The sequence below is a fragment of the Protopterus annectens genome, chromosome 14.part0, assembly GCF_019279795.1.
Source record: "Protopterus annectens isolate FY-2018-M chromosome 14.part0, PAN1.0, whole genome shotgun sequence".
In the NCBI taxonomy this organism is placed as follows: domain Eukaryota; kingdom Metazoa; phylum Chordata; order Ceratodontiformes; family Protopteridae; genus Protopterus; species Protopterus annectens.
The window spans coordinates 287,059,112-287,082,918 of NC_056748.1; the positions used below are offsets into that span (position 1 = coordinate 287,059,112).

Below are 23,807 nucleotides of genomic sequence, written 5' to 3' on the forward strand. Positions count from 1 at the left end.
GGGGGCATTATCAGGGCAGGACAGTCCAGGGCACGTGGCAACCTTTCGAGTGCCACTTGCACATAAATGTCTTAGAGATGAGAGCAGTGCTTTTAGCGTTGCAAGCCCTTCAGGACTCTCTTCCCACAGGGACTATTGCAATTCAGACGGACAACATGTCCGTAGTGTGGTACATCAACAAACAGGGCGGAACCAAGTTCTACCCCTTATGTCGAGAGGCACTCAGACTTTGGCAGTGGGCAATTTATTCTCAGCGTTTTCTGATAGCAACGCACATTCCCGGGAAGTCCAACGTGATTGCGGACAAGTTGAGCAGGGCCATTCTCATGCCTCACGAGTGATCTCTAAAGAAATCAGTGCTGGAAGAAGTCTTCCAAAGATGGGGCCAGCCTTGCTGCGATCTTTTTGCTACTCCCCAAAACAGCAAGTGTCACGACTTCTTCACTCTCTTCCCATTACCAGGCCATCCCACCAGAGACGCTCTAGTCCACGATTGGCCCCGGGGACTTCTGTATGCTTTCCCCCCCCTTTCCACTGATATTTCAATTAATTCAGAAAGCTATCGCCTTGAGAGTTACCATGATCCTCATTACCCCTTACTGGCCTCAACAGATATGTTTTCCATTCCTCCATCATTACCTGTTGGAGCAGCCTTGGCATCTGGACCCGGTGCCAGATCTTTTGACCCACCAGTCGGGCCAGCTGCACCACTCCCTTCAATCTCTCAATCTCACAGCATGGTTTCTCCGATTCCTACCCTAGCCAGGCTTCCCTTAATCTCTCATTCGGTCCGTAACATCCTGATAGCCTCTCACAAGTCTTCTACCAGGAAGATTTATAATAGTAAGTGGAAACGTTTTTCCTTCTGGGCAGCATCAAAAAAGATAGACCCCTTCACTGCACCTATCCAGTCTATCCTAGACTTTCTGGCAGAGCTCTTTCATTTAGGCTCTTCCTCATCTACCATTAGAGTACAACTAGCTGCTATATCTAACTTTCATGTAGGTGTCTCAGACTCCAGTATCATGTCCCATAAGCTCTGCAAAGCCTTTTTAAGAGGTGTTTTTCTGCTCAAGCCCCCAATCAAAGATCCCCCACCTCAATGGGACTTGAATTTGGTCCTAGCATCCTTGATTCTCCCCCCCTTCGAACCAGTGGCTTCATGCCCTCAAGTTGCTCTCATGGAAAACACTTTTTCTAGTAGCCATAACTTCAGCTAGAAGGGTATCTGAACTTCATGCTCTTTGCAGTCGTCGTCCTTACTTAGTTTTCCATAAAGACAGGGTGTCCCTCCGGACTAATCCTTCCTTCTTACCTAAGGTTTCCTCTGAGGCAAACCTAAACCAGACGATTGATCTCCCCGTCTTCTTCCCTGATTATTCCAACAGGTCGGAACAAAAGTTACATTTTCTAGATGTTCATCGCCAACTTAGATATTATTTAGACACAACTAAACAGTTCAGGAAATCTGATCAGCTTTTCCTGTCTTATGCGGAAGGGAAATTGGGCCTTCCAGTTACTAAAGTGTCCCTTTCAAGATGGCTTACCTCTATAATTACCTTCATCTATGAAATCAGACATCAAAAACTGCCTTCAAGACCTAGAGCTCATTCAACTAGGGCATTAGCTACATCTGTAGCTTTTCAGGACAGGCTGCCAATAGATTCCATTTGTGCAGCAGCCACATGGGCTTCTCCTCATACCTTTATTTTACATTACAAATTGGATATGGCCTCCAGAAACCGTGCCAGCTTTGGTTCCACTGTTCTCAAGAGTCTGTTCCGATAGGCCACCCGGGATAAGGTGCTAGGGACGCGGTCCCATCCAGCAAGAATGAAGGCGAGATTGACAACTTAACATTAAGAAGTTATGTACCTACCATAACGTTTCATGTTAGTTGTCTTCTTCTCGCCTTCTTTCTTGCGCCCCACCCTCCTTCCCCCTAGCCTGGACAGACCGATAGGAATTTTTGGGATCTTCCATTGGGGTTTTCCTTCCCACATGTTCTACCACCTCTATTCTCCCTTTTATGTTTGTGGTAGCGTACATACAGGTTTATATAGAGGTGGGTTCTTTTTCTCTCTTCTCCATACTATGGAGACCAGAACTGCTTGGTTTTAGCTATCAAAAGAGATCTGAGTAGTTACCGCCTAGCATTGTGGGATATAGGGGAGCCTCGAGCCGGTGGAATTAGCTCTCGAGCTTTAGTATTGGCCGAGTCGGAGCCAAGGATCGGCTCCGAACCCACCCAGCAAGAAAGAAGGCGAGAAGAAGACAATTAACATGGAACGTTATGGTAGGTACATAACGTCTTATTATGACCTTATGGAGGACAGAACTGTGGCCCATCTTGGGCTGGTAAAGCAATGACGCTCCTTCATTTTAAGACTTCAGCTTCATAATTAGCATCTTTGAACAACTGGTTCAGTGACTCTGACACTCATATTTTGGAAAATAATGATGTTCATTATTCTCACAGCTACAGTAGCCTTTAGGCTGTAAGGATTTTGTCTTGCCCAAAACACAACTGTCCAGCTTCCAAAAGTTCTGGCTCCCTCTCACACTTTCGCTCTGATTGCTGTCTATCTTGCAGATAAGTTCTGTGTGGGAACCCTTCAACAAAGAATTTTTTTAGCATTATTTTTGTTTATAAAGCTTTGTAGCAGGTCTGCCCCTTTAAGAAACCTGGTATATTTTTATTATCAGATGTGGCCTGTTAAGAACGGCTGTTTTTAGTTTTGAGTAATTTGGAGGCTGTTTTATGACCAAATGTACTGCTTGGGTAAACGTTAAATATTTATGTGAAAGCTTAGTGTTTGGAAGTGTTTCATTTGGGCAGGAACTTGTGTGGGTTATGTAGTGGTTGTATTCATGCTGTGACAACTTAATTGCCATTTTTTTCTGCCAGGCTGAATTTGTCTCTAGAGAGGTTTCTGACGGGAATTTAGTGTGTTGCGTATTGTTTTGGGGACTTGGGATGTGTGTGTTAGTATAAGTGTGCTGTTTGTAAACACTATCTGGAAACTTAAGCTTCCAATCTACTTGTTCCATCATTTCTTACTGCATTTTAAGCCTCTCGTTCGGCCAAAGCATGGATGATTACCTTGTTCCTGCTAGTGTGACTTCCATAGATCTAGCAAGAAAAAAACAACTTATTAAAGAGACCTTGCCGACTCCACAGTCTTTGCTTCAGATGATGGTGGGTGACTCAGCAGTAGCCAGCAGTCATTCCTCAAGCCACTTACCTCTTTGGCTTCTTGTGGTGTGGTCCTTTCAGCCACCACAAACTAGGAGTCAGTCATGTCTTCTTTGGCTGTTCCAGTGTCTGAAAAACTGGGCATGGGCAAGCCGTCTTTCTTAGGCAACTGAGGCATACTGAAGGATGCAGCTAGATAAAGCTAGGGGAAAACACATCGTGATGAGGTAGAAATTCCTTCACCAGGTTGGCCATCGGTGCAGCTGTAAAGAAAGAACAAAAGTTAAGTATTTTTCTTTAGAAGACATGGTGTCTGTTTCAAAAGATGATTTTCTTATCTTAGCCAGGAAATTGTTACAGGTGATTAAATCATGGTGCTTGGTATAGTACCTGCAAATCATGTAAAACATTCCTGAGGAAGACATCTCTGAAGAGTCGGACATAGGAATATGGCTTCTTCCTTTGGAGGAACTTTCTTTTCTCAAACTATAACCAGGATGAATAAGGTATTTTTCTGGGAGCAAATGGATGTTCCTCATGAACTGAGGAGATATTATGATATGTTACAACTAAGATATACCTTGTTCTATGCTTGTTCTGCACTACTGCCAGCCTTGTAGGCCTTATTTAATGCTGCTTATAGCAAGCCTGATTTATATCCTTCAGCTCCCCTCAAAAATCATATAATCTTTATAAAGTTTCTCAGATAAGCAAACATTTGTTTTCTTATCTATGTCTGATCCTGCTGCCATCTCCACATCTTTGCTAGCTGGGAGCAGATTCTTGTTGTCCTCCAACCCTTTCCCCGTGGACAAGGAGGGGAAGATATTGGACAGCTTTGGGAAGAGAATTTTGTTTCTTCCACTTTGGCATATATAATTCTTAACTATTAAGATCATTTGTGGAAGTTTGTATTTTTTTTGGTATAGACCGTTTGAGAGAATTAGCTGCGACCCTCCTCCCGAAGGTAGTGCCTATCTGAATTATATTGTTTCTGACATTTTTTCAAGTATGTAAGTATGCCTTAAGGAGTGATTTTGCTGATATTGTCTCTAGGGCCACTGCTTCTGCTGCAGTTTTGAGGCAGTATGTCTAGGTATGTAATGAAAAGCTTTCTCTGATAAGGTGAAGTCTGAAATTTGGAATCCAGCTTTAGATAAGGAATTTTTATTTGGGCAATTGCTACTTGTCTCCTCAAATTTACAAGGTTTGTTGATCCCTTCTCCCTTTACATATCTCACAGATCTTTCATTCCAAGAAAAAAAAGCCGTTACAACCCATCTTAAGCCAAACAGAGAAACAAAAAAGTGATGGCAGGAGGGGGACAAGAAGAAGCCAGGATCCTTTCACACCCCACATAGACTAAAGGCTACTGCAGCAGTGAAGAATTAGAACATCTGCTGTTATTGCTATGTGCAACTTGCACAATTGCACTTTCTTAGTGATTAATACCTTTGCTCACACAATGTCTGAGCTGCAGCCTCTAATTTGCAGTGAAACTTATTTTTCCATTTCTTTTTCTTTCTTTTTTTAACAAATGATCCTACGTCACTTGAGACAAACCCATCGACAAGATATTTCCACTTAGGAGAGCTACAGTACCCCTGTAATAATTATAATAACAAATGTTGCTTTTTAAATTGGTTCTCACCTCAGCATTAACCATGCTGTTATCAATAGGTGATTGATTGGTCAGTTAGCCATTTTACTCAGACATAAATGTTCTTTGATTACTTTTATTATGTAATAGTTCATTAAACTGTAGTGTTTTTCTTGAAAGCTTACAGTTTCAATGCTATTTATAGTTGCAAATTATGTATTTCATAATGTATTTCTTATGTGTATTTGTCAAAAAACATGTCAGAATGCTTAGATACCAGAAAGCCTACCACTGACTAACAGGACAACTGTTAGTGTGAAACATTACTAGACCTTAGTTTACAGTTTGGGATATGGCTTGAATCTTCCTGAGTTTTAGCTGTGCGTTCTGAAGAGTTTAAGTAAGAGGAATATTTTGTTCTGTGAATCTTTCAAACATGTTTCATTTGCCTGTGCTGTCAGCTGACAGAAGTTTATTCAAATAGAGTTTGTTTTATTATGGGAGTGCTGCTGCAACTGGAAACAGTAAAATATCTACATTAGAATGTATTAGTTTGAGATCTTGTACATTTTTCAGTGGAGATGCTAAAGTGTCTGCTTTAGTTTGTGCTTAGTTTGAGATATTGTAACTTTTTCTGAATGCAACAAAAGTATTGCACCTTAAAAAGACTTTTTAATTTCCACACTTTCTGCAGGATACTTAATAGAAGGCTGAGAACACAAATCTATGATAATCACTAGAAGATAGTAACATTGTGACTAGACATTCTGAAAGAAAGCAGTAATTCTGGAGATTTCCATTGCAAGTGAATAGAAAGAAAATACTACAGGAGATGATAGTGTGTTATATGCTTATCTGCTGAATACAATTAGTGGATTGCAGGAAAAAGGAGGCTAGGTCAGAAAAAAAGGTTTGGGAAATAAACTTCTATTTCAGTGATGTTTCTGTCAGATCACTGAATTGTTTGGCTCATGTGACAGAGAGGTTTGACTGAGGAAATCTCCAAATCCCTTTCAGGTATATTACCTGCAAATGTCCAGAAGACTGGACTCCCAGTTATCTACCTTGTAGTCGACCTTCAGTGTAGCCATGCTTCTGTTTTATGCAGCTGATGGCACAGCCAGGGCAGCAGGCATACCTGAATGCATATTTGTGACTTCACAGAAAGCTTGAAGACGTCCTTTGTCAGTGTCCTCCCTTGACGAATCCACACTTTTTCCCCCAAGAGTGAAAGATATACTTACCAGGGGTCAGCAGGATGGTATGACTCTCTCTGCCATGATAATCTGTTTCTCCACTTTTCAAAGATCCTTTTGTAGGAATCAAAGAATGGTAAAGAAAATGTGGTTCTGAAAGTCTCAGAGCTCTTACCAAGACTGTCCTGGAGGTAGTTCACCCTAAGGGCAGAGGCAGACCAGCACAATCAGGGCTTCTGCGGTCCTTTCTCAGAGAAGTCTTACCATTGCTCCTGAATGGTTGTCCAACTACTGCTCTCTGGAGGCAATTGGGAAGTGCTTTTCTTTACACCCTCAAGCCTGGCATGATATAACTACAGATATCTGTTTGATAAAGATAATTTCCAAAGGGTACTTAATTCCCTTTTTCTTTCCTCCTCCTCCTCAGAAAAAAAACAGGAATGCTCCCGATGTTCCACCCACTTAGTGGGAGCCAGCAGCAGTAGAAATTTCAAAGCTGCTGGAAAAAAAGAGTCATCCAATCAGTTCCCCAAGACCAGTCAGAATCTGAAGTCTACTCCAGGTTCTTTTTAGTCTCTAAAAAGATGATGGACCTCAGACCAACTTTGGATCTCAGTAATCTGAATCAGGTAATGAAACAGACAATATTCAGGATGATCACTCTTCAGTCCATACTTCCTTTGTTGAGGAAGGATGATTGGATGAGCTCAGTAGATCTCCAGGACTCTTACTATAATGTGAAGAGAGAGAGAAGCACTCCAGAAAATTTCTACATTTCCATTTGGGAGCGAGTCACTGCAAATTCAGAGATCTTCCTTTTGGTCTCACCATACCCTGGGGTGTTCAACAAAATCATGGCAATGGTGATGGAGAACTTGGATCTGCTAGAGATTCATGTTTTCCCTTATATCAGTGACTGGCACCCAACTGCTGCCTCGGTGTATCTATTTGTATACCATCTAGACCTTGTGTTCTTATGTTTACAAAAATTAGGGATAACAGTGAATTTTCGCAAATGCTATCTTCCCCAGAGCAGGGTTTCATTGTTGCTCCTTGTAACGATGCAAATGCTTCGTCATCCTTCACACCCAGCAAAGCTGATCCTTTGGCTGTTGGCTCTAATGGTTTCTACAATAGAGGTCGTTCTTCTAGCCAGGTATCACGAGTACTTCATGGACCGTAGTGGTATGATGGTCTCAGAACATACATTTCTTACATGCGAAAATCTGACTCACTCAAACATGCAAACAGCACATTGCCCAGTGGATTACATTATCCTTTGTGATAAAAGTTTGCTCTTTTCACATGGACTTACTGGTAGCAGTAGTAACCACAGATACCTCCCTTCTAGAGTGTGGGGAGGTCATTTTGAAGGGAAAATGGTCCAAGGTTCATGGTCACCTATAGAGGCCATTCTACACATCAACATCTTGGAGATGTGTGGTCCTTCTACCACTACAGGCCTTTCAGGATCTCTTCCCCAAGGGTGTGATATCTGTACACACAGACAATATGACAGTGGTGTGGCATACAAACAAACAAGGAGGAACCCATTACTATCCACTTTGTCGAGAGGCCTTGAGGGTCTAGCAGTGAGCGATGTCTTCACACCACTTACTGATAGCAGAGCATATCCCAGGTTCATCCAGTGTATTAGCAGACAAGTTGATTAGGAATATCCTGATGCCTCACAAGTGGTCCCTCAACCCATCAGTGGCAACATTGATCTTCTTTCGCTGGGGCCAACCTTGCTGCAACCTCTGCTGCATTTGTTATTGAGGGTAGAGGCAAAATTACTTCTGTCTGTTCCTTCCACATGGTCAGTCACGGAGAGGTGCTGTGGTCCACAGTTGACACCTGAATTTCCTGTATACTTTTCCTTCTTTGCCTCCATCCAGAACAATGGATCTTCATCCAAAAAGCCAGATAGCACAAGGCCAAGGGTATCATCATTGCTCCCTTCTGGCCTGCCAAACATCATTCCCCTTTCTGTGGCCTCTACTAGTACATCCCTCATGGATGTTAGATAATTAAGTCTCACTCATCCGGACTGTCTCCTCTGGATGAAACATCCATGAAACTAACCATGTGGTTTCTCCAGTTTTGACCATAGCCAGAGATACCAGGCTTCCTACCACAGTTGTCATGGCCATATCCTCTTCTGAGAGATCAATTACAAGGAAAGAGGGCATCATTTTTGATTTGACCATGGAGAATACTACTGGTTCTTTGGTCAGCTCTTCCAGCCACAAAAAGAAATTAAAACCGTCTTTGCCAGCACAGCAGGCTACAAGTTGACTCATCTACAGGTGGGTGACTAGCTGTGTCCATAGCTAAGATCCCTCTGGTGTAGTACCTACAGCCAGTATTGACCGGAGATTAGCTGCATCCCCTGCAGCTGTTTGGGTGCCCTCAGTGTGCAAGGGGGAGCCAGTCTTGTTGATTTCTGGGAGAGGGAATAGGGAGGGCTTTCCTGTTTAGTCAGAATGTTATGCCCATCCCTGGGGAAGCTGTTGCTACCATTAATAACACTGTTGGTGCCATATTTCCTGTCAAAACTAAGCAGAAAACTAAACATGTTTCTACTCCTTTTCAAATTTCCTTAGACAGTAGTTTTCTGTGTCTGGCTCAGGGTTTACTTCAGGCTATTGATCCATTTTGTTAGGTGGTTAGTGGTAAAAAGAAAGAGGGATACCTCTTTTCTTGATGAGATTCAAGATTTCGAATCTGGACAAGATGAGAAAATGCAGTGATAGATACAAAGGTTTCTCCTTAGCTTTTCAGACTTAAGAGGAAAGCTCATTTTCTGATTCTACCTCTGGGGGTTTCTGTTTCTTGGAGACTATTTCCAGAATGTGCAAGTGTTTTCAGTGGGAGAACACTGAGGTTTCTCAGTCCCGCAGAAATACTGCGAGCAGAAGGAATTTCCAGAACTTTCATCCATTCCCTCAGTTTTGTCATCTCTGGAGGATGTGTGCGTCACTGCTTGCAATTTTCCTGATAGTCGATCTGCTGCCCCTAGAAATGCAGATAGAATGCATAAAGTTCCTTTTAAGTTTTTATACACTCTTCCCAAACTTGACCCAGTAACTGTAGCTTTAATTAGTCCTACTGATGCTAAACATTTGGTTAATTCCGATCCTCCACTTTCTAACAAGGATGGGAAGATCGATAAGTATAGGGAAAAAAGTGAATGCTTCTGCAACTATGGGTTTTCAGAATATTGTCGGGCTTGTATGTTAAAGCATATTATAACTAACTGTGAAAGTATGAGGAATGTTTTGTCTGCAGTTTCTTCTTGTGAGGAAAAATCTGCTGTAAACAATTACATTTCTTTCATTATACATGTCACTACTAATTGCTTGCAGTGTGTGTTTAACATGATTGATACTTCTTCCAGGGCTTTGGTCACTGCTACTGTTTTGAGAAGGTTTCCCTGGTTATGTTCCCAGAATGAGAAAAATGAGATTTTAAATTTTCCTTTAGACAGAGATTTACTTTTTTAGGCTGCTCTGCTGCAACAAAATGCTGGTAAACATTAAAAAAAAAATCAGGAATGCCCTAAAGTCAAGGACCGTTTAACAAGTCAAAACAACTATTTAAAGGATCTTGCCCTTCCTCCCACCCTGGCAGTCCCTCTTTCCTTCCAGAAAGTCTGAATCTCCACTTTTCTCTTTGGCAGTAGATAGTCTCGGACCGATGGGTTCTGAAGATCATTCATCTAGCTTAGCTTACACATAGTAGTGGGAGGAAATCTCTCTTTACCAGGGGGTAATTCCTCATCCAGCAGATCAGTCTCCTTTGTTTCCCCTTGTCCTTCAGCACATGCTGTCACAGGGAGTGATGGAACCAGTTCCTCCTTCCCAGCTTGGAAATTATTCTTATTCTAAGATGTTTTTAGTGCCAAAGAAAGAAGATGCTTGGATACAAGTTCTGGATCTTTCTTTTCTAAACCTGTTTGTGATGGTGCCAAGGTTCAAAATGCTGTCACTTTACAACATGTTACTCTTTTTCCTCATTTGTTAACACTAGATATAAAAGATGCTTACCACATCCCTATTCATGCAAACTTCAGGAGCTTCTTAAGGCTCTCTGTGTCTGGATCAAATTATTAATACTGTGCCTTACTCTTTGAGCCATCAGCTGCACCATGAGTGTTTACAAAGTGTCTTACTTCAGTATAGCTCATTGCAGGCTTCAGGGTATCCACATTTTTCCATATTTAGATGACTTGCTTATCTGTGCAGTGTCTTTTTCAAAGTGTCAAGGCTCTCTCTTGGGTGAGGAATCTCTTACACAAGTGTGAGTTCAGTTAAACATTCAGAAATCTTTTTTTGACTCCTTCAGAAAGGATTGTGTTCCTGGAATGTCAGCTAGATACCTCTGTTCAAGGAGATTTCTTAAACAAGAAAAAATAGATCTATATCTTGTTCTGTTCCTAAGGTTTTCCACTCAGACTTTGGTCACAGTGAGGGGAATACCTCAGGATTTTGGGTCTCATGGCATATGTGATTCTTAAGATACCCTTGAGAAGACGCCACATGAGTAGGATGCAGTGGTATTACAACGTTTCTCTTGTCCCAGCACCAACATCTTCTGTTTTTTCAAATCCCATTTGTCAGAACAGAAATCACTCGGAATCAGAAAATTTCCCTGAATCCAGGTGTCTCCTTCTCCCTCCCTGCTTCAAGGCAGTCAGTCAACACAGATGCCTCAGACTTTGCTTAGGGAGCAGTATCAGGAGGGATAAAATTGCAAGTTGTGTGGGACACCAAGGACTGATGCAAGCCCATAAATATAAAGGTTATCATCAGCAAGGCAGTCATCTCTGAGTCATTTTTGGTCCCTGGACTCAAGTTGTTACAGACAATACCACAGTAATGTGGTACATCAACAAGCAAGGTGGAAGCAGGTCATGCACCCTTTACAGACTACCCTTGTTAACTTGGGATATAACTTCACAGCACAGTCTGACACAATAGGCATCCTACATTCCATCAGAGTAAAACTGTGTGGTAGACAAGCTGAACAGGATAACACAGACCCTCATGAATGGAAACTAGATCAAGAGGTCTTCCAAGATTTGATCCATCTGTGGGGAGTTACTCAAGTAGACCTGTTTACTACCTCTCTGTTCAGCTGGTAAGATTCTGCTCCAGGACTCCACGGTAGAAGGCCGTAAAGACAGATGCCTTTTCTTTTACTTGGGCAGGAATGTCCCTGTATGCTTTTTCACCCTTTCCACTGATATCCAGGTTACTTCTGAAGATTCAGAAGGAATCCCCCAAGATCATTGTGATGACTTCCTTCTGGCCCAGGAAGCAGTGCTTTTCCCTTCTTTTGAAAATGGCCAGGTATAATTACCCCAAGCTCCCTTACAAAATGAACCTTCTCACGCAAGATCAGGGATGTTTGATTCACCCTGATCCCAATCCTCTATAACTGACTGCCTGGATGATAAGGTCTTAATTCCCTTTAGGCACCTGTTTACTGAGGATGTGCTGCTGGAATTAATAAAGGCATGAAAGCCCAATGCTGGAATATTATACATTAGCAAATGGAAAAGGTTTTCTAGTTGGTACCAACAAAATAACCAGCACACATTCAAGGCTATTTGTTCTCTAGTTTTGCAATGTTTATATGACTTACTATCCTACGGTGTTTTTTACTCCTCCATCAAGGAGCATTTATCCGCCATTTTAGCATATCTGCTCATGTATCCTTCATCATTGCATTCTCATGTCAAAATGTTTTTGAAAGGGGTTTTGCATAACAGGCCTCCAGGACAACCAGTGGTCCCTCCTTTGGATCTTAATTTTGTATTAGAGAAGCTAACACTCGCTGCATTTGAACTAGCTAACCTAGCTGACTTTGATGTTCTTAACATGGAAAACAATTTTGCTGAGTGCTCTGACCTCTGCAAGAAGGGTATCTGAGTTGCAAGCTCTTGTGGTAAGTCAACCCTATGATATTTTCCACAGAGACAGGGTTTCTTTGAGAACTAATCCTTATTTTTTGCCTAAAGTAGTATACAAGTTTACTTTAAGCAAAAGTATCCATCTTCCCCTTTTCTTTCCTGAACCTAAAATGCGGAAGAAAGTATACTCTACATATCTTGGATGTCCACAGACAACTCGGGTACTGTCTTGACAGAAATAAATCTTTCAGATCTTTAGATCAGTTGTTCATTTGCTATGAAGGTAGGAAGAAGGGACAACCTGTGTCAAAACAGACAAATCGTTGCCTTGCAATATTCACCACAAGAAAACTATTGTAGGAAAGGTCAAGGTCCACTCTGCTAGGGCCTTGGCTTAATCTGTGCTTTTTGAAAAGGGTTGGATTCTAGAAGTATTTTAGAAGCCGCAACTTTGTCCTCTCTACATACTTTTACAAATACTATAAGCTTGATTCCTTCTCCAGCTGTAAATCAGGCTTTGCTAGGACCATTTTCCAGGGCTCCTGGACCTTTCTACTTCCACCTGTCAGATGTATTAAGCTAAGGTAATCTACCCCTATATCTAAGGATATGGCGGCAGTGATCAATATGATGAATATAATACAGTTATGTAAATAAATGTAGCATAACAGTAGATGTCTGTGTGATCACTGCTACAGTAGCCACTCCCTCCCTCCTTCCTTCCATCTTGTTTTGTGGTGTGTTGTTTATGCCAGGGTGTGGATGTTTACTTTTTGCTTTTCCCTAGAATTGCCTTTTCAGGCCTCCCTCTCCCTGTCTGTGGTGGCATGAAACCTGTGAAGAGATTGATGCCCAAATTTGTCTTTTTAATCAGCTGAGCTCAAACTGACTGAAAGTTTGGCCATATGGAGGTGCTCTGAAGCTTTGGAAGCTGGATGGCTGTTATATTCGTGGCAGGATATAACCTATATAGTCAAGGCTACTGCAGCAGTGATCATTTAAACATCTACGTTTATGGTGGGTGCAGGGAGTTTTGACCCCAGCATTAACAGATTCCGAAACTATATCTGTAAAACTTTTAACTATATGGATCTAAGATTAGTACAGTATAAAACAATAGAACAATGTGTACAGAATAAAACAACCATTAAAAACATCATATACACTTTATAAATATTAAATTCCGCCAGATTCAACACCGGAACTGACAATAGTACATGACAGTACGAGACTAAATCAAAGAATATGAGCCATAAACAAAGAATCTATTGCCAGCATGAAGTCTTGCTAAAATACTTGCTTGACCTGATTTTATACAGAGAATGTATTGCCAGCAGTAAGTCTTGAGCTCCTTCTTATGCTACTGTTATGAGATGCAAACCACGGTGCGTTATTAGTAACACATAACAAATGTAAAGTAGAATTTCATCACAGCACACTAAAAAAAATATATAGCTAGTGCCACCTGCTGGTCCCCATTAAAATAGCAATAATAAAAATAATGTTTGAGCCAAGACAATTTGAACTTAAAAAAAAAAAAATGTTACAAAACGCTTGTGCATACATAGTTATGTTGTGCCAGTCACATAAATTTAGAATGCCTACCTGGAGTTGCTCACAACTTCTTAATGGGCTAACTAAAAATGATAAATAATATTTTAACTTTCTAATTATTAAATAATATAAATAAATAATAAAATAAATAAAACTTCCTAATTAAAATTCCAAATTGATTTTATTGTACACGTTAAAAAACTGCAATTAATTACATTAATATTTATGTATTAATAATATGTTAAATTAGCATTTACATAGCAATTATTTAACATTTTAATATGTAAAATTCCCAAGTATAATATTAATTAGTAAAATGCTTTTATTAAATATAATTGGGGTCAAATAGTCTGAGGTTAAATTGTCCAGGGTCAAATTGTCCAATAAATGTGAATTTAATTATGAAAGTGTGCCCAATTTCATTGGGGTCAAATCATCTGGGGTCAAACTGTTATGGTAGATTTACTTACACAACTGTACTGTCTTTGCGTTGTGAAATATTCTTTGCAGGGTATAACAACTCCTGATCTCAGACATTGTGATAGATCTGGATCACTTTATAAGCCAATGTATTTGTTTGAAGCTGTGTTGTCAACTCTTAGTCAGGGAACTTGTATTCATGAGCCCCAACAACCTGCCACCCAGAAGTCTTTTTCAGTCCCGTTTCAGGAATGGGAGTGAGACTTCCAGGCCTATAATTATGTGTGTCTTTCATAGATTCACCTTTATGCAGATTATTTATAATATGATGGTGTCATGATCATAAATAACTTTTGTGTCTTTGCACTTGGTCTGTAATCATTATGTATATGTAACACTATATTTTGCTTTGTCTGGTGTTCATGTTCACCATTGATAATACTTCCCATTGTATTATAGCAGCTTTCTTTTTTCCATTTCTTTCCTTACAGTGAATTTCAACTTTTGCAACCATGAGAATGAGTCAGCTTTCCCGTTTTGTGAACTCATTAACTCCATTTTTGAGCAGAAGTGCCCATACCACCGTGCGTACCACCACAAGTGCTGCAACAAAGAAGGCATATGAGAAACCTTTGTCATCAGAGGAAGTGTTTGCCCGCGAGGAGAGATATGGGGCACATAACTACCATCCCTTGCCAGTGGCATTGGAACGAGGGCAAGGTATTTCTTTTCTTAAGAAAATGGACTTTCATATAAATTTAATGAGGGCTTGAATTTATTTTGCTTGGTGTGGCAGTTTTAGATATAGTTGACCTTGGAATTATTTGTTGTAGTCTGTAAATTCAAAATTAGTGTGTCTGTTTAATGTTCACATTGCCAATCTAGAAAGGATAATGCCAACATTGACAGGACATTAGTTTGTTTAATGTTGCAGTTCTCTAGGTGTTCTTTTTGACGGTGAGTTTAACACAGTCGAAACAATATTTAAAAGTCTCTGGTAGAGACATAAATATCCTAACAATGAGTTACTGACAGAAGTAGAGAAGCTGGGACAGTTAACTGGATGGACAGTAGTAAGGGAAATGGCTGTGTATTTTGTGGTTTACCACGAGTAGGGAAGGAGTACTGAGCAAGCTAGAGAAAGAGATATGGGACTGCTTCACTTGCAGATGGGATAGCTACTGTCAGAACTAAAACTAAAAACTCAAATTCCATGTCACCAGATAACATTCCTGGCAGTTACCTACAGAGTCAAAAAAAAAAACACCTGTCTAAATCCCTGTGAGTCTTGTTAAACAAAATGCTACCACATGGATATGTCCCTGCCGATTGGCAAAAGCCACTACTACTTCTCATAGTAGCAGTTCCCAAGGTTGTGAGATCATATCACATACAAGCAAGTTTAGATACATCAGCATGTCCTCTATTTTGTGTTAAATCATGGAGCTCATAGTAAAGTTAATTCAGAAAAGGCAAAGGTCATTTTTCTTTTATATATGAAACAGTATGGGTTTGTTAAATGGATAGCCTGTCCTTTGAATCTTGTGGCATTCTTTGAAGAGTTAATAGCAACAATGATGAAGAGCTGAAAATGCATATGTTTTATAATGACCTTGATAAGACATTTAACACTATTCCTCATAAGAGAATGACTGACTGAAAATTGCAAGCATTAACTGTCGAAACTTATGTGAATGGTTAAGGAACTGGATAGATATAGTGGTTGGAGGGGTTATCTCCCTGCCCTCTACTGGGATCTCTTCATCATAGAGTATTTTCAGATATAAATGTGGAAAATAGGCTGTGTGCAACCAAATACACCAATAACAGCAAAGTAGGCAATTTAATTACTCCAATAACAACATTTTCACAATTGTCTACAAAATATACACAGACGATGCAGTAATAATGACCCCAGCTGTAAATTTAGCATCACAAGACTTGGCATAAAGGAAAAAGATTTTGATTACAAAATAATGGTAAAAATAATAAATAGAAAATCACTAAATATCTAGGAAGAGCAGTAGATTATGGCTTTCAAAGTCAGAAAAACATTCTCTACCCTGTCTAATTCTAAAGGGCATACCTTCTCATTCCAAGGAGATCCTTTTACCACTGCAGACCAAGTGAAAGAAGTTGAAAAAGTACAGCCATTCATTGCAATTAAAAAAAAATCACAAAGCTGTAAAACTTGAGCTGTTTTGAAAGGCTTTAGGAGCTTTAACTGTATTCTGTGTGTTATATGTTACACAGAGGTGTCCCTTGCATATAAGGCTGTGCCTGATCCTGTTCTTTTTGAAAGTCTGTACATGGACTACAACACAAGAGACATAACACCAGACTGAAACCTAGTACTAAAAATAATAATCCATTTCTAAACATAACTTTGAAAAAAATCCACAAGCTTCCTAAATGACATATATTGGCAAACAATAATACTAACACCACTGCTGGCTAAGAATAAACTGTTGAAATAAACTTCCAAAGTAAATACTTCAATAAAACGTATTAAGTGCTTTCAACCTTTTCAGAGGTCTTCATAAGAATGACACATACTGAGAATTACACATCTTAAATATCTTCATATAAAACACATAACTGATCACGACACCATAAATAAAGGAAAACATTCATAACTATTCACTCTTATTTATGTTTGTTTAACCCTCTGCTTCTCTTTAAATACATGTGTAATTGATAGCTGCATTCATCCGTGGAAAAATATAAGCATTTAATAAAATCTGCCACTTTATTTCTCTGTAATCTAACTCTTCCTCTCTGTCATCATTAAAATCTACAAGTACATGAACTACAACATAAAAAAATATTTTTAATTCATACAAATAGAGGAAGGCCTAGCTAAAACATTATTTGAATGTTTAACTCCTGTAGCATAATGGTGTTCATAAGTACATCTCTTAACGTTTCTACTAGTTTTTCCTCTGTAGAAAGTTTCATGTTGTATATGGTTCTCCATGTACAGCAAATGTAGATTTGCATGTGAAGTAACCTTGTGTTTCATAAACCTTATCATTGGCACCACAAGTGAAATAAGGACTTTAGAAATATGCCTTACATGTAACAAAAAAAAACAGTTAAAAGTCCCACTCTTCACTATAGTAACATCATGCTTCACCCTCTGAAATGATTTTATTGTTTCTTCCTGTTTTGTTAATAAATAATGGTTGCTCCCCCACTGTTGAAGTACCTCTTTATTACTAGACATAATGCACCACTTACTGCACATTGTATTTTTATCATGAAACTATCCACATTAAAAAATACAGTGGCGTAGTCACAGACCAATTGATATTTCCTGTGTCATCATCCTTTGGTACTTCCTTGTTCATCTTATCAGTAATCTTATCTGGGAACCCTGTCAACATAAATCTGGTGTGCAATAGTCCCAACAACCTGTCTTGTGCATCTTTGTGTGTAGTTAACTCTTTAACACTAAAAATAATCCTGCTATCCAATTAGGTTTGAAATAGGTGGGATGCATACTGTTGTAATGTGACATCGCATTACTGGCAGTGTTTTTATAACTTACTATGGTTGATTGTGCTTCACCTTTTTATGAACCTCCACATGTAAAAAAAATCAATGTTAAAGCTATCACTTTGACATGTGAACATTAAAAAAATGTAATGCGTTTATTTATTCCATAAATTCAAATAACTCTTCACTTACTTATCAAATAAAAAATATGTCATCAATAAAGCAGTTGTATAGTTATGTATTATGATATCCTGAAATGTTCTGTATGCCATCACCAAGTTCGATAATGACCATAAAAATAATGTATAAAACCTGCTATGTGCATTGGTCAGTAATCTAACTTCTCCACTGATGTACTCTTCATTGTTGTGTAAGATAAAAGCCACCCATTCGACCACCACTTCATGTGGGATGATAGTGTACAATGAGTGGACATCTGCTTTAGCTAACAAATACCTTTCAACAATATGCATACTTTTCATTTTTTCTAGAAAGTGAAAAGCATCATGTATAAAAAGGCATGCCACTAACTATGTTAAACATAGCCCTATCAATGAATTTAGGTATTGACTTAAGTTGTGATGCTGGAGAAGACACGATTCGGCTGAATGTTGGTTGATCCACATTTTTTATGAATTTTGGGATTGCCAAACAGTTTCTATACTTGTTCTGCTGAAATCACACCATCCATATGACCACGAAAACTAAAATATCAGTAATAATAATATTTAAAAAAGCTTAACAGATGCATTATACCAAACCTTCAAGGAGATTACAGAACAAACTTCCTCTTAGCATCAGAAGTATGTATGGGTATCTATATTTATATCTGTTACATTTTTCTTATATAGATATATGTATGTCCGTATATATATATATATATCTACATATATATATATATATATATATATATATATATATGTATATATATATATGTATAATATATATGTATATATTTACATATATGTATATATCTACATACATATATATATATATGTGTGTGTGTGTATAAGTCTTATTTTCATTTATTGAAATTACACTTACTTGAAATTCAGAATCCTGAGACGACTTCTTTGAAAGACACTTTATTCAAAACCTCGGACCATCGAAGTATTACGTAGGGTAGACAACCACTTGGCCACCAGGACAACATAATACAACAGAACATATTTAAACACACCCAAGTTGGGGGCAGCTCCCCCCTCACACCTTCTGTAACTAAATATACCAACTTCGAGATCGCACTAAACTGGGGAAAAGGGCAAAGGTCTCCATGGTGGCCAAGTGGTTATTTACCCTCCGTAAAATTTCGACGATCCAAGGTTTCCAAGTGTCTTTCGAAGAAGCCATCTTGATATTCTTAATTTTGAGTAAGTGTAATTTCGATAAAGGAAGGTAGACCCATATATTATTTATATATATATATATATATACATATACATATATATATATATATATATATATATATATATATATATATTTTATATATATATTTATATATATATATATATGTATATATATATATATATATATATATATATATATACCGCCCCAACACAGATAAATATTTAGACACAAGCATAAACCAGCATGTAGAGACAATTCAGTGCTTTTTATTATACCCCAGATTGGACAGTAAATTAATAGAGCAGTTTTTACCTTTAGCTAAATGGTTTTAACAGTGCAAACATATTGCCCCTCCTAACCTACTTAAATAATCCGCATTACACAAGTTGTTAATTGAAAGCTAAGCAGTGTAAATAATAAGCAGATGCTGAAAACTATTCATATAAAAAGATGCTTCCTAAGTAAAACAGTGCTTTCTAAATAAAAGTTAATAAATTGTTTTAAATGGCATTTCAGGAAAATACTGTATTATTTAAACACTATCAATAAATTGTGTCACCCATTGTGATCATGTAGCAACTCCATATGTACGTAAGCTTGGCAAGATGGTTATGGTCTTCGTTTTATAAACACGCAGGGTTTGATTCTGGCCTCAGGTTATTGGCTATGCTTAAAATGATCATTCACGACAATTAGCCTAATATTCACCTGTGAGCTTGTTTTTGTGTGTGTGTGTGTGTGTGTGTGTATATATATATATATATATATATATATATATATATGTGTGTGTGTGTGTATGTATACACCACCTTTTCTCCTAAAATTAGCAGTTTTAAGAGGGAGTAGGAGGGACAGAGAGAAATTTTGAGCCAAAATCAGGAATAGCTGTGATTGAAAACACCAGAGCTGCAGTGTGAAGAAAATGCTCTACACAACTAGATATGCTTAAATGTCTTTACTGTAAAGTAAAATGCTCTTAGATTTACCACCTAATAGCACTGCATATCTGTGTATATTCTCTCAACGTTATATTTATTTTAGTACATAATTACACTTGTGCTATTAAATTTCTGAATAACAAAACTATTTATTTTAGAGATGTCTCTGGTTTCACCTTGATGTTCCTGATTTCTATACATTTTCTCTGAGTTACATGGCTGAAATTGAGAACACTAATTGTCACAGCATCCTTGACTTGGAAAAGTTTAGAAAATTCTTAAGAAGTATATAGGTGATAGTGTTGGACAAGTTTGTCAGTACAGTTTACATTGTTGGCCATTTGCTTTATGAAGAATTGTGCTTCTGTAGATCTTCAACAAATGCCTGATATTTTTATGTTAAATATTTTTTCTAAAAAGTGCAGCTTTAATTATCAGAATATAACATCGTTTTTAAATAAAAGCCTGTTTTGTAAATATTTCTGAATAATTTTAGGTGTATATGTATGGGATGTAGAAGGCAGAAAGTACTATGACTTCCTGAGTTCTTACAGTGCTGTGAATCAAGGACATTGCCACCCCAAGATCGTGCATGCTCTTAAAGCCCAGGCTGAAAAACTGACGCTTACTTCTAGAGCATTCTACAACAATGTCCTTGGTGAATATGAAGAGTATATTACCAGGCTGTTTAACTATGACAAAGTACTTCCAATGAATACAGGTGAGATGTAATAATGCTTTTTATCAGTTAAAGCAGCATGGCCTTTTTACAGTTTTCTACGTTTGATATGATTTGTTTGGTTTTCCATTAACATCTGAATTTTAATGTATTTACTCATAAATAGAGCACCTATGTTTCTCTGAAGTTATCCAGAGTACATCAGACACTGTGTTGACTTGCTGCAGTCATCTGCTTGTAGATCTACTTTACATCTCACTGCTAACATTTTTCTGCAAAGAGGAATGAGTTTGACTTGTATAATTTTTGATTTTAGTGTTAATGTTGTAATGCTTGGTGATTATGCTGCTAAACTGGTTAAAGATAATCTTGTTCTAATATTCGAACAGCGCATTAAGAGCTTTTGTTATATACTTTTCAGATCTGTTATGCTGTAGTCTCAAACTGGTAATTATTATGTAAAATAACCTGGCTACACTAACGATTATTTGTGTAATGGTTTAATGCTCTACTTTCTATATCAAAGGTGCAGGTTTTGAAACATTTTCCTCCCTTTTACATTAATTATATATTTTTAATACTTGAGTAATATTTTCAAGTACAAAGGTATGGTGGCACAAAGGACTAATATCCCCCTGTGTGAGGTGGGAGGGTATAGGGTTTGAATAATTTTTAGTGCCTTTAGGGCATGCTATACAGAGTATCCTTGGGTTCTAGTGTTCCCCCTGACCCATGTCATTTTTCTCTTTTTATAAGTGCCTTTAAGTCACAATATGCAGATTGTCCCTGGTGTCTAGTATTCTCCCTTCCCCAGTATTGTAGGATTTACTTGTTAGTGTAGGTGAGGCTGGCGATGTGACAACTACACACACACACACACACACACACACACACACACACACACACACACACACACACACACACACACACACACACACACACACCATATCCCCTAACCAACCCTCCACTACTGTGACCTCCCAGGCAAATGTACACTGACACTTGCAGCCCACCTGTACACACACTCCTCAAAACTACCTGGCTGCTCAGTTCCTTAACACTTACCTGTACTACAGTGGATGAACACTAGCTTTTGGCCATGTTACTGTATGCAGATCGTTTGGCTGTGTAAATGCCTGACTGCAGGCTTTTCCATGGTAGAGCAGAAGGCTAATTATCATATACCTCTCCCAGTATGCCTCATTAGGCCACAGAGTCAGCCTGCTCTGTTTCTTAATCAGAAATCATGTACACCTCATTTTTTATTGCAAAATCAGCTTCTTTGTTTCACTAGTTTGTTAAGATGTATTATCTTTTTAACTTGGTCAATGTTACTGTTGAAATGATTAAAGCTCAGCATGCTAGACTTGCTTCATTCTGACATGCAGTTACTACGCAAGTGTATCAGTATTCATTACTATTCCCTTTTCCATTTCGTCATTCAAATACTACTTCTGTAACCCGTGTTGTAGCAACATATAGAACCAGTTACTATTATTACAGTGTCAACAATACAAAACTGGATTATGCATGTGTATGCATTTTAAAATTTTACTGAATGTTTGCTTTTGTTGGTTTTAGGTGTTGAAGCTGGAGAGACTGCTTGCAAATTGGCTCGTAAATGGGCTTATACAGTAAAAGGAATTCAAAAATACAAAGCAAAAATTATTTTTGCAGGTATGAAGGACATTTTTAACATTTTAATTCAGACTTACTTATCAGACTTATATTATTGTACATTTTGAAAAACAACGGCACAAATACTAGGATGTTTCAAATGCATTATTTTGTTTCATGGAGGATGATTATAGAAATACTGTAGCTACTTCTTACTGATGTCATCTGACATCTAGTTATTTTCAAACATTTGTAAGTCTCCTTGTGTGCGGATAACACATCTCAATCTGCTGCACCTTTAGTATGAATTCACCTGAAACCATTGTAGAAGCATGACCAGATATTATCTTTGGTTCTTACTGCTTTAAAAACTATTAACATTGGGTGGCACAGTGATGCAGCACTTAGTTTTGTCACCTCACAGCAAGAGGTTCTCTGGTTCAATTCTCGGCTAGGGTGCCTTTTGTGCAGAGTCTGCATGAGTTTCCTCCAAGTGTTCTGGTGCATCTCCTCCCTGCATTTGAATGGGTTTCCTCCACGTGCTCTGGTTTCCTCCCACATTCCAAAGACATGCATTTGGAACGTTTCTCCCTGGGCCTTCTGTGAAAATGGGCTCTGTCCCAGTCGGACTTTCGTGGTAAACAAATGTTAAATTAAGAACTTGTAAAAGGATGGCAAAAAGTTTTAAGTGTGAATGTTTAAAGTCGTACATCACTAGGCCTCTTATGGTCTTCACGATTGCTTGCCTGGTATTGTTCCTATGTTCTTATTAGCCACGTGAATGCTTTTACAGTCTGAGAGTCATGTGTCGGTTATTTTGACATATTCTGTAGCAGATAAAGTACTGCAACCATTTGTGCAATCGGCAACACTGGCTAAATACAGCACTTAGTGGTTTCATAGTTAAATAGCAATGCCTGCTGAGTTCTGAGAGGTTTTGACAAAACATTTTGTTTTTCAGATTTTGCTTCAAAGAAGTGTCTGTGTCTCAAACTAGAAGAGCTACAGAAAAAATTAAACTAGCAGAGTCATTATGAAAAAATATCTTTATAGTAATATTAATTTCAAAACTCTAGAACCTAATCCTGATTTATGTTTATTTTGAATAGAACATGTAATTTTTGCTGCAGTGCTGAAATATTTCTAAACAAACTATTGCATCTCGGTACCTAGACCTACAAAACCCATAGTATCAGCACCAGAGTTCTTACCTAGTTATCAGCCTTCCAATGAGTCATCTTTACTTACTTCATTTTGCCTATATCTACATAAATAACTGCTTGTTCTTTTTTAATATTTTAAAACATTGCTAATGTCTTTCAAGCCAACATCTGGATGCTAAATAACATTGTTAACTTTTTTATATTGTTTTTAAATATAAACATATAACGTGTACCTCACATACTTTTCATGATATTCATGCAGATATATAACTACTGCTAATATTCATAGGTAGGTGTACCCTGCTAAGTAACAGGTCGCAGCAGGAAAATGTTATTAGTGATGCAGTGCTGCAAAGGGGATTTGCTGTTTAATTTTTATATTTTTTTTCTCTGGGGGATTCAAGGGAAGCTTAGTCAGTCATACACATTTCTCTCAAAGGAATGCTCAAACTTTGGAGATAGCTGTGTGTGTGAACTGAAACTTTCAAAAAGACACAAAATGTGTAATGAACCTGTTGTCATGGGACATAATGTTACTGTTATCCTGATGACTTGGAGGACCTTAGGCTCCAACCAAAGTGTGCCATTTTAAACAATTTAAATGTAATAAGGAACAAAGGTATAAACTATAGATTTTCTTATTATTATTAAAATATTTGCAGAGTTTGACTGTTTGGAGTGA

General features: G+C 38.3%; 1 protein-coding gene across 2 annotated transcripts in view; it reads left to right on the forward strand.

Moving 5' to 3' along the window:
• The window catches only part of OAT (ornithine aminotransferase), a 1,138,382-nt gene that overhangs the window by 889,076 nt on the left and 225,499 nt on the right, over window positions 1–23,807 (forward strand). For both annotated transcript variants that reach the window (XM_044056006.1, XM_044056004.1), the window contains 3 exons: window positions 14,375–14,603; window positions 20,163–20,387; window positions 21,927–22,022. In XM_044056006.1, the coding sequence (XP_043911941.1) occupies window positions 14,396–14,603; window positions 20,163–20,387; window positions 21,927–22,022 (529 nt within the window). In that variant the 5' untranslated portion in view covers window positions 14,375–14,395. The remainder of the gene's footprint in view (window positions 1–14,374; window positions 14,604–20,162; window positions 20,388–21,926; window positions 22,023–23,807) is intronic.